The following is a 12,463-nucleotide window of genomic DNA, read 5'->3' on the forward strand; positions in this document are numbered from 1 at the left end:
TGTGAACACTGTATTTCAAGAACACTTTGAGGGAGTTTATTCAAACTTGGTACAAGTGTCCAGTTGGACTCAAGGATGAACTGATATGATTTTGGTGGTCAAAGGTCAAAGGTAAAGGTCACGGTAACTTCACAAAACACATTTTTTGGCCATAACTCAAGAATTAATATGGTAAATATGACAAAATAATACAGAAAAAATAATAAGATAAATGATGAGGTGATGGCATTTTATATCCACATGGTCAAAGGTCAGCTTCACTGTGACATAATGTTCAGCTCTCTATCAGTCCTCCTCCGTAAAAATAGTCTTTAAGTGAAGACAGAATGGTTCTCACTGGAACTTTGGATACTATATAGAGACAAACATCAGATCATTGTTCATCTGGAAAATCAGCCAGTATGTTGTTCTCTCTCTTTCATTTTTTAGAGGGATTTTTCATCAAAGGTCATATTTTGGGTTTTAGTGCGCTTCTTCATGCATGTTTCATAAGCTTCAATAGAACTGGCATCAAAGTCTGGCACCAAACAGAGCATAGAATATTGGTTTATGATGTAATGGCCATTCCTCCTTTTTTTCGTTTCCTTGTTTCATATATAACCATCCGCAGAGAGTCCATGCTGGAGCTTACTGTTCGAAGCGCAGGCTGCGAATGTCTCCCTGATTAATTTTGACGATGCAGTCATTCTCCTTGAAGAGGCGCTCCTGCTCGGCTTTTCCCCCACGCTCCAGACGCTTCACTAGCAAGCCCTGAGTCCTGGAAATGATCACACAACAGCTCAGAGATAAAACATAATTCTGACACATACTGCAGCAATTATACCACACACAGACACACATCAAAACACAGAATAGCAGGGAACAAGTTGCAAGCCTGATCTCCTGCATCCAAAAAGGTAATGATGGTCCATAGAAGTCTAGAAAAGAAGGCATGGAGGAGGAAAAGGACGGGAATATTATTATAAGAGCAAGCTAGGTGGTGAGTATTACCCAAAGCATGAAGTAAATGAGAGAGAATAACAAAATCTGTAGAAATGCTGACCATCTCGTGTGTATTTTATCAGTGAGAAAGTTGGACAAATCAAATAAAAAGATGAAAATTAACTATTCAGTTTTATTATTGTAAAACCCTTCCTATGTCCCTTTCATTTTGCTCTCTGAGCAAATGAGGTACTGAGTCAAACTTTTCCTGTAAAAGCAACATATAGGGTCGCATCTTAAATTAGCTAATGTTAGTTGAACTAGCAAGGTAAGGTTAGCAAAACACTAACTAACTAGCTAGCTAATGCTAGCTAGCTAATGATTGCTGTAGATTGGCTGGCTTGTGTCCTGCATTCATCACTCATTCTTTCAAGCAACTTCAAAATTAGGTTTTCTTTTTTACTTAGATGAGCCTACCACATGGTACCAGAACCAGAAAGGGAGAAAGTTTATCAAGGTTCCAAGCTTGCCCAGCTGTCATTGGAGCACAAAGCAAAAAGAGGCGGGACTTAGGAAGGGCCAATGTTTCAAAAGTTGGAGAACATAACAAAGTTTAAAAGGTAACTTTAGCCCTTTTGTGATGTACTGTACTTTTACATGCTAAAAGTCACCAAAACTTAACTTTCCAAACTTTCTAAGTTTGGATAAAGACTTGCATGTTCCTGCACCCTGGAGTTGTTCTGCATTACTAACTAAATTTTAAGCCTCTGTCCGTGCCTCTGTCCTCCCCTCCGTCTGCCTTTCTGTGGGCAGGTTTGAGAGAATGACAGGGCGGGTTGGCTGAGGTAATCCAGACCAACAGCTAAGAGATCATCTTATTGCTTCAGAGGAAACGCTGCAGTTTGCCTTCGCTGGAGCTTAAGACGAGAGCCGACAGTGCTGTAATAAATACCCAAGCAGTTCCACAGCGGTGCCATCTCAGCACTCCTCAAAAAAAGGCAACCTTTACCTTCAAATACACCCCCCGCACCTCCCTCCTCTAAATAAATACATCAGTGAGCTCCTTTGGGGCTTTAGTTAGGCCCCGAGGATAACCACATGCAAAGAGATCTGATGTGCGCTCGCACAGCAGAACTACAAACTCCATCCGTCTCTAAGGCGCCAGATGCCTGAGGTAGCAGGTAGACTGAGTGAGTGCAAACGTCGGGTGTCCTTGCATAAACTGACAAAAAGTTTGGAACTTACTTTTGGGAAATTAAAAATAATGATGAAATATTATCAGGGCAAAAACTAGTCATAAGCCAAACTAAGATTTACAAGATAGAGGAAATGTTACACTCTTAGAAATAAGGGTTCTTATTAAAGGGCTTGAGTTCTACCCAGAACCATTTGCTTCTGAAGAACCCTCTTTTGAAGATTGGGGTTTTCACTGGTTGTGTGTTCCATTGAAAACATTCCAAAGAACCTGTTTCAGAAAAAGAGCTCTTCGAGGATTGTTGAAATCTTGTTCGTCAAAGGTTCTTTGTACCATAATATAAAATGGTTCGTAATAGAACCCGTTGGGTGGGTTCTAGATATAACCCTTGGAATATTAAAAGGGTTCTCTGTAGAATCCACAGGGTAGGTACTAGATATAATCCTTAGAGTATAAAAGGGTTCTTGGTAGAACCCCCTGATTGGGTGGGTTCTTGTTAGCACCCTTAGAAGATGGACAGTTTCTGCAAAGAACCCCCAGAGAGGGCTTTGAGTGGAACCATTACACCATAGAAAAGTTCTCTATAGAATCTTAGGGAGTTCTGGGTGAAACCTTTCACAGATAACCTTTTGGTTTGGGTCCTAGAAAGAAGTGTCTGAAAGGGTACCAAGCAGAACCTTTATTAAAGATTCTACCAGGAAACACAATAGGTTCTCCTATGGGGACAATCCAAAGAATTCTTTATGGTTCTAGGCAGCACCTTTACTTCTAAGAGTGCACTGCAATCAACAGCTTATCAGTGGCAAGGACATAAGCTGCGTGCTTTTCATAATTTCCATTTGCTTCCTATCGTTTCACTGGACACAAAAACAACAGCACATTTAAATAGTGACCCTGTTTACCATGGACGTCAAGGGCAGATCTGCACAGCTCTTTAGCATTTCAACCAAACAGGGCCACTTTCAGGACATTGCTCTAATTGGCTGCATAATGTGGACGTCCACGACTCATCTCAGCTCCTCAACAGGGGTAAATGGCTCAGCATTAAGTTGAAATTAAAGATCACAAAGGCCTTTCCCTCTTTGTCGGTGTCTGCACCGGCATTGCCAGGTCAGCTTAAGCGTGTTGAACAGAGAGTAATTGCAGCCGGTGTGGAAGTGGACATGATTGTGCTTTATCTCCATAAGTGTTGGCAGCTTGAAAACAAAGTATTGCGCATGGAGATTACAGCGTGGACACACTCTAATGACTTCTGATCTGGTAGCAGACAAGAGACAGTAGATAAAGGAGTTTTGGTTGATCCCTGATCAGTATTCAAAGCAGTGGCGGGGAGGATTGGGGATAAAGCGGCATCTTTTAGAGATTTGAAGAAGATGATGATTTCGTAAAAGCACTATTATTGTGATGACTGTAATGCACTGCCACCCTCTCAATTTCTCCCCATCTCACTGATGGGGTTTTTATTTAGAAACAAATCAGTTACTTTGGGGGAAGCAGGAGAGCTGAGGCAAAATCCAAATGGCATTCTCACAAAGTGTAAGTCACTGAATTCATTAGTTGAATATGAGCTCAAGGACTTTGTGCTTTGAAGATTTTCCGCAGACTCTGGAGACAAACATCAGGCCTGCTAAGAATCGACACAGTACTCTACTGTAAGGCTTTACTCCATCTTGTGGCTGGGCAGCAGTGCTGAGAAATGGTTTGAATGGGACCACCTGCTTTCATCTACTGCCTTTAATCAAATAATAATCCAATCAGGATCCGTTTATGCACAGCAATTATGTCCACAGTTTGTTTACAATTGAAACTGGTCATGGAATGAGAAGTTCATTAAGCAAAGAATGCATCTGCGAGGGGCTTGTGTGTGAGTGTGTGTGTGTGTGTGTGTGTGTGTGTGTGTGTGTGTGTGTGTGTGTGTGTACAGATGTACAGTATACTTGTGTGTGCACAGCATTCAATGTAGATCAGCACTGCTCAGAAACTGTTTGCATGTGTGCCAGAAAGATACAGCGGGAGTCTGTGTGCAGACTAGTTGGGCGACACTAAAATTTTTAATTTCAGTGTGATACCAATATTTTTTGTCACAATATCACCAGTATGATACTGCTATTTTTTTAATGGATACACTATAAAACAGTGGTCCTCAACCTGGGGGCTGGGACCCCCAAGGGGGTTGTGAGATTTTTTTCAGAGGGTTGCCAGATGGTTGTGGAGAATAAAATAAAATAACACACTATATCATGTGGCACTGCATGAGAGCAAGGAAGCAGTTTTTTTTTACATAACCTGTACCAATGATATTATGTGAGCTTTGGTAGCTTTCATGTGGCAGACGGAATGAGTCGGGCTCTGAACAAGGAATTTCTCAAGTTTGATTAATTTAAAATTTCTAGTTTTAGAGTTTCTATTTTCAGACCACTTCAGAAGTCTTGTCTCCTCAGAACTCTTTAAGACATGATTATATAAATAATAGTTGTTGTTTTTTTCATAATAATGAAAACAATGCAACTAATCAGTTCAACACCTTTAAACTTAGTTGATTCGACTTAATATCTTATTAAGTATCAATGTTTTCACAAGTTCAATTCAATTTTAAAAGTTCATTTAAATTGTAATAATAAAATAAATAATTATCTTCTTGTTGTTGCTCAGCTGGATCATAACTTCAGGTACTTATGGTATGTTTTTGGTAACATCAGGCCTGTTTACTGGAATACACAATATAATGTTACCGAAAACATTTGAAACTAATGTAGCCACCTGCAGTTCATTTATGCAATGTTATCGATTTTTTAAAGTTTTTTCATGGAATCGATACCAAATGAGCAGCTTGTGAGAGTCGATGTATCGATCTTGCAGAATCAATCTGCCCATCCTTAGCGGTAACACACCACTCAAGGTAAGTCCATGACTTCATTTGCAGGTGGGGATCTTTGCATTTGTGTGTGTGTGTGAGAGAGAGAGAAAAACTGTCGACTGAAAATCAGAGTCTCTCCGTTCTCTCCTGCAGGTGTCTTCCTCTCCTGTGTGGATCTAACTTGATGTCAGTACAGTGGAGCAGAATGCGGGCAGCAGCCGACGCTGGAGTGCCCGCAGCTCCATGTTTGCTGTCTGGTTTCACTGGCTGTCTGACCCCTGTGGCCCCGGTCTAGACGCTAATGACAGCCCGCTGAGCCTAATGCCTCCTGTCCTAGCTCACAGCACACAGGAAAGAGCTGGGCCAGGCCATTAGCATCAACCCACTGACCAGACGCTAAGTCTTATCATGTCTGAAGTTAATTGAAGGCTCTGATAGCTATTAGTGCCGACCTTAGCTGATGGAGAAGAAATTTACTGGCCATGCAGCTATACTGCTATATCTTACAAGATGCAGTTTGATTTAGTGGGAATACAGAGGAGCTTAAAGGGATAGTTCAGCTGATTTGAAGTGGGGTTATGTGAGGTACGATAGTCAGTGTATTACCTACAGTAGATGGTGGTCGATACACCCCCAGTTTAGAGAAGCAGAGCAGAGTACCAACATGGAAGCTAAGGAGAGTATTGCTGTGGATGGTGTCATCAGCAAAAGGTATTTTTGCCACTTAAGAAAATCTGTATCAGTTTAAGTGTATCATATATTTATAATATTTTCAACACTTTACTTGACAGACAGCTTTATCCAACGGGAAATCATATCCAAACCAAACTCTATATATGAAATCAGCAATTTTAACTGGCAGGATACAGGAGTGCTGGTCCACTGCTGCCTTGCTCTATGAGTTTGTTTGTGTTATGGGTGACTTTTGAGTTTTAAAAGGATAGTTCAGATTCACCAAAGTTACACAATAACAAAGACAAATGAACTGACCGAGGCAGCGGTAGATCACCAACTGCTGTTTTCAGTGATGTAAAATTACTGATTTTGCTTATGAAATTTGGTTGATTTGGAGAGAGAGACTGATGTTTGACCTATATAATGTCGGTTTCCGATCAGAAAAAGCTCCGTGACTGCAAAGTAAAACAATGATAATATTCTAAATATACAATGCATTTAAACTGAAATTGATTTGTTTTTTGGTGAACCTTTTTTGAAGTGACTAAAATACTTTGTTGCTGACCTTTGTCCACAGCAGTTCATTGGTTAGGTTTCGTGCTTTTGCTTCTCTCTGCTTCGCCAAACTGAGGTTGTGCTGCTGGGCAACTACTGTAGGTCATACACTGACCATCAATAAGCAACTAATACAACCTCACTTCAAATAATCCAAACTATCCCTTTAAGGATAATAGCATGTCTAATAAACCATTGGATTTGAACTTTATTTGAGCAATATTGCTTGGTGCGACTCACCATGAATCATTATTTTCCATCTCTGACTCAGGATAACTCAGTGTCACAGCATCTGAGGGAGTCGATCACAAGAGGTCAAAGCTAAATTTAGTTTCCTGACACTTGCTTATAAACAACGATGGGATTAGTGTCCCAAAGAAATGACACGCAGCAATCTTCAATGACAGCCGTCCTCTCCCGCTCAAATGTCATCCCATTTCATCTCCTCACTCTGTCTTTTCACCTCATCCCCCCCGCCTCCCTCTCCCAGCGCTGAGTAGTCACATTCACCTTGGTGCCGTGCCAGTCCCTTGGCGTGTAGCAAGGATCTGTGTTCTACACAAGCTTTTAGTTTGATTACATCTGGCCACTTCCTCTGTCCTTTAGTTTTTCTGGAATAACTATAAACTAGGATGCTTTGCTCCTCTCGTCCCCTGTCAGCGACACTCCTCATTGGTTTAAAGAAAGGCAAAAGGAAGTAGTCTGAATCACCATCAAGGCAGAGCAGACACTGTTTGTGACTGAGGACAGAGGTTAGAATAAAAGGAAAGCATAACACGACTTCGAAAAACTGTGCAGTCAAGAGCAAAAACTACTTTCATCTGTTCTCCTTCCCACTGGGGGCTTTTGAGCTGAGGGATACGAGCGGTGCTGGGTATATAGGCATGGTGTTTCAGCAGAGACTCACAAAAATAAAAAAGATGGCCAGAAGAACAAGTCAGTGAAAAAGACAGCCTAGAGCAACATGTAAGAAGAGATGAAAAGGAAAAAAAACAGAGCTGAGAGTTACAGAAAGTAAAAAAAAAAAATAGTGAGTGAAATGATGAGTAAAAGTAAAAAGAAAGCAACATCCACAGGGTTCAAACCAAAGGATGCAGGAGACATATTGGATGGTGAAACTAACTAGCTGTTGTTGTACACTAAGCTGCATTGATTCTCTGATTTTGTTTTATTTTTTACCTGATATCCTGCGAACTGAAAGGCACTACGTGGATCCCCAGGGGGCCTCCTTCATTGGACACCTCGACCGGCTTGAGCATGCCTCTGCAGGACGATGATGGATGAGGCCGAGGGGACAAGGAGAAGGAGGAGGCAGGAGGGAGACATGCATGAATAACAAATAATAGGAATGACAAGAAAATGTAGAAAAGCAGGATGTAAAAGACGACTTAGTCGAACATGACAAGACGTTGATGGGATGTATGGGATTGGGGGTTGGTGCGGCCGCATTGGTGAAGGTTGCATTGTGTTGTCTACACAAAGTCATCAATTACAGAGTCAGGCTGGTGGACCTCAGGGTCGATTAGGGACCCAAATGGAAACTCCAATTAAGTGATTAAGATCAGATTGTTGTGCTAAAAGAGAACAGATTAATTGAAAAACATGTGAGGAAGGGAGGAGGAGGAGGAGGAGGTTAATTTGTGTGGATAAAGACGTGGAGACAAATGAACACGAGCAGCCAGTGATGCAGATGTGTGTGATGATGCTGATGGGAGAAGGCGTGGTCTTGATGTACACTTTGTGTCACCGTCATGTGTTAAAATGTGTTTAGGGGTTTGGTGATGATGTTCTTGCAAAATTATCCTTTTGTGTGTCAGTGTGGTTAATTAAAAGGTCAGTTCACCCAAATTATAAAACATATATTTATACATGGTATCTACCCATGCAGATAGTTAGCACGTTAACATCATAGGAATATAATCTGAACTAGACAGGGTATTGCTGCCGATCTGAACACTCGTAGTATTGCAGTGAAAAAAGCATTTTCCTCCGTAAGCGTCCATTATGAAAGAGATGTCTGTAAAACTATTGACAGGACAACTCCAAGGTCAGCTGTATCTCTTTTTTATGATGAATTTTTGATCAATGGAGGTTTTATATCTGCCAAAAAAAGCTATTTAAAAATCTGTAACGTCATCAAAATGTAAAGTTTATGGGCCGAGCAGGAACTCACAGACAGGGGTGTGGGGGGGGGGGGGCTACTATATATATTCAGTGAGCCGGACAACCCGGAAGTTAACCCCGAAACTTTTTGGTTTATGTGCCAGACGAGCAACATTCATTGGACTGAATGGGTGCTATGTCATTGCATGCTCTCTCTACAGTGTAGTTCATTATAATACATCTATGGTTAGTGTGCTAACATTTTCAAATAAGTATTAGACACGGCTGACGCTGGTAGAAAAGTGATTAGTTTTAGTGCTTTTTCCACACCTTCAAACCCAAACCAAGTTTCATGTTTTTATTACATTGTGTACATTTAATCCAGTTAATTTTGGTTTAATTATGCAAGTACACTAAAGAACTATACATGACATACTGACATCCATTTCCCGAAACTTGCAGTTGATTAGTTTGTAGACGTGCCTGTGTTGGCGTGTTGTCAATTAATTTTAATTCCTTTCTCTCACGTCCTCTCAGAAAATAATTGAAGAGTTTGATTTTTTTTCCAACTTAAGAGTCTCTTTCAGCATTGTTTCTCCTTTATCTTGTCCTGATGATAACTTCCTGCAATCGGTCCAAAAGTACATAAGTACTAGAAATGAACCAACCATCGAGACCACCTCTTTCAGTCCAACCATTGTTTGTCTGTTTGTGTCTGTCCAGACCGTGGTGCAGGGGAGGTTTCACTCCTGTAATTTTGGTTCAGTCCAGTTCAGTTCAGTCCAAATAGTCTGAAGCAAACTAGGTAGGTGTGAAAGTACCCTTAGTTAAAAACCAAGCAAATAATAAGCAAACCACATTTGACCAAATGATGGAGATATATTCATGTTTCTATGTGGAACATGGCAGTTTACCTAATTCCATTACAATCCATCCAACAGTTTGAGAGATATTTCACTCACATCAAACTTTCTCTGTTAAAAGTGTTTTTTTGGAGGTAGTTTAGTCTACAGGACAGGGGGTGTCACACACTGTGCAGATTGCAAACCCCCTTGAAGCCGAATTGTGATTCGCGATATTGGACTGTATAAATGAAATGAAATCTGACTTTACTTGACACGGCTATTGTGGCTGAAAGGTCACATAATTCATAGAACAAACTATTCACAGTTGTCATGAGAGCTTTTCTACTGCAGGAAGTAGTTTCCATGAAAACAGGAGCAATTTACCATGGTCTTTACTTAAATGTAACGGTTCAATGCTGTAAGCATCTGGACAAACAAGACCAAAACAATCTACATGGCTTTTTATCATTTGGGTGACACAACCTTTTAAGACACTGTATGGTATATAAGTGATGGTGTGGGAGTGTCTGTTGGGGATGACTCACTCTAGGCTTAACACAGGTGAATGTTCCAGTGAAGAATCAGCCCTCCCTACTGGCTCTATCCGTTCAATCCTCCTTTCATGTTTCCTTTGCTCTTCTTCCTCCTCCTCCTGAAAAGAAAGAAAGAAAAAGAAAAAAAAGAGAGGAGAAATCATTAAAAAAACTGTTCCAGCAAAGTAAAAAACTCACCCTCTCACTGTCATTATTTCTATTTGGCTGTGCTTGCATCTCCTCCTCTCCTGCCTATATCTTTCCTCAGGCTTTTAATCCAATTACCTGCGGGAACAAGTGAAGGCCTCTACTCTAAATCAAAAGAGACTTTCAGTACGAGAGCACTGATGCTGCTGCAGAAACATCCCTCCCCAGCCAAACTCTTCAGCGACTGTAGTGACAAAGTGGCTCTGATCGATGGCTCCCTCTCAATCAATCAGGTCCGGCTCGGGGCGTGGCACCCGCTGCCGGACTTTTGTGGTGAAGCGATCAGGTCTGGAGTGAAGGAAAGTGGTCGCGCCCGCTGTCATTTGTTTCTCTCACTCTCTTCATTTCATTTACTCATCTTCCTTCAGGACCATTAGGCAGCAGGGCTGGGAGGCAGCGGCTTTTACAGGCAAGCCAGACGTCTGAGGACTTAACTAGGCTCTGGGACAAGACAGAGCAGCTTCAAGCTCTCCTTAATGGGGAATAAAATCTTTATCTGAGCTCTTTTTATGGAGATGGTGCAGATGGAGCAGGGCACTTACACGTAGTGATGACATGAAGCTTGTGGAATAGGAGGGAGACATATTTAATAACACGGGGTCCAGTTTCGACTAATCAACATCTGTTGCAGGTTAGTTACAGGAGGAGCTCGGAAGCTTCATTGACAAGCACACTGAACATCATTTCTTCATTTTAAAGTCAGGGATGAAATGAGAAAAGTCCTTGTACATCTTTCAGATCACGTCCTCAGCCATACTGTACCTTTGTTTAACAATATATCCCAAAAATATACAACAAAACCATTGAAACCCTATTGATTTTTTCTTCCTACAAAACAAAATATGACAAGTTCATACGTAAGCTAGAACCAACCATTTTCAACCAATAACAGTGAGACATCCACCTGTCAAGGCGTCCTCAACCTGTAGCTGGTAGCACCAAGCAATAGAATACATTGTTTTGCCTTCCAAGATGTTCACCACCTCAAACCTTGATCTGTTTCCCAGAATACCATGGTTATAGACCTGCTGGTTAGGATATATTCACTTTGAGGAAAGTTGGGGATATTTGTGACAGCAGATGGGACTGCTTCAACATTAGCTACACGGAGCATAAAATGGGCTGGGGGCCAGGCCTCACTGACAATCATTACTGTACAAAAGCACAACTTTATATCTTGTACAAAAACACAATGTAATGACTTTATTCACTATTTTGGATGAAACATGAAAACATTTTATGGAGAAAATGCTGTCTGTTTTTTCTTGATTAGATCTTCTACTAACTTAGCTGCCATCAGGGGGCAACAGAAGTGGGCTCAGTAGTCTCTCAGTGAACAGAGCCAGACGGAGACTAAACCGACCTCAGAGACTGACAGGGAATACAGAACTGAAGTTATTTACCAGATTTCCTGATGGAAAGATAGCTTCAGCTAACTTAGTTAACTGCACAGCTAAATTAGCTGAATTTTGCCAGGAGCCAAACCTTGCAAGAAAACCACCATTGTTCTGTATTCCTATCATCAAACCTTCGTCAGTCTCGGAGGCAGCGTTCAGTCTCAGTTCTGCCGTGTTCCATGTGAGCCCCCAGTCCAGGAACAGTAAGCTAAGTCATTGGAACACTACGCTGTAGCTGCTTTGTCTGAACCAGGATTTGAAGCCACGACCCTCTTGCTGTGCGCTTCACTTTCTGTTTCGTGTCTCTGAAAGGAGAAATTAATTTCAGTTTTTGCCTCCTGTCCTGGCTGTAGTCACTGTTGACCCTTGAGTGTGTGTTTTTCTGTGTGTGTGTGAGCTTGTCAGCACCCAGACAGTGCATCGTCTCCTTGGGAGGGTCTGCTGAAGTGCTTTGTTAGCGGCTGCTATTTCCCCGCCCTCACCCCTCACCTTCCTCTTTCTTTCTCTTTTACTAAATGTCAAGCACATCCAAATAGGTTTTGTGCCTCCCTGGTTTCTTTATGGAAATGGATTCAACCCTTTTCAGAGGCCAGGATATCTTTGGCGACACGCAGGCGTGGCGTAGACAGAGACTCTGTCCCCTATTTATTTATTAGAGTTGGGGGGTAAGGTGGGACAGGGGCATGAAAATTTCATCAGCAGTCTACTTTAAGAGACCTCAACTCACCCTACCTGTCTGTTTCCCCTCCATAAGCGTCCAGTATGAAAATGAGTCAGTCAACCAGTCACCCCGCCTTTAATTACATGTCAGCTGAGGTCCCTGACGCCTTGCAGGGCCCGTTATTCACAAAGCCTTTTATGAAAACATCCCAGGTGGGTTGGCTGAATTTTTTATACACATATATGCTCTGCACAATGTATGTGGCCACCTGTGGGACTCAATAAATAAAGACAGCAGGGCAGAGACTGACGAAGGCAGATGAAATTGGACAAGGAGAATAAATATAAGACCACAGAAGTTTAAGGCCATTTTCATACTAAGCAATGGTGCAAGACGCCTTAGTCTCTAGACAAAAGAGTGATCTGAGCTGATTCAGTGTATCATCACAGAAAGCGACATGTAATTAACTTGAGTAACAGCAGCTCTCAGCAACAATCTCCTGTCTGTTGGTTTG

At 41.6% G+C, this 12,463-nt stretch overlaps 1 protein-coding gene across 2 annotated transcripts in view; it reads right to left on the bottom strand.

The window, feature by feature from the left end:
- LOC146307270 (partitioning defective 3 homolog) overlaps positions 1–12,463 on the bottom strand; it is a 474,057-nt gene that overhangs the window by 249,284 nt on the left and 212,310 nt on the right. For both annotated transcript variants that reach the window (XM_084746851.1, XM_084746850.1), the window contains exons 6-8: positions 9,697–9,803; positions 7,383–7,466; positions 632–757 (exon numbers count right to left, since the gene is read on the bottom strand). In XM_084746851.1, coding sequence (XP_084602977.1) covers positions 632–757; positions 7,383–7,466; positions 9,697–9,803 — 317 coding nt within the window. The remainder of the gene's footprint in view (positions 1–631; positions 758–7,382; positions 7,467–9,696; positions 9,804–12,463) is intronic.

This window comes from Lutjanus erythropterus, chromosome 21 (genome assembly GCF_056507025.1).
Source record: "Lutjanus erythropterus isolate fLutEry1 chromosome 21, fLutEry1.hap2, whole genome shotgun sequence".
Lineage (NCBI taxonomy): Eukaryota > Metazoa > Chordata > Actinopteri > Lutjaniformes > Lutjanidae > Lutjanus > Lutjanus erythropterus.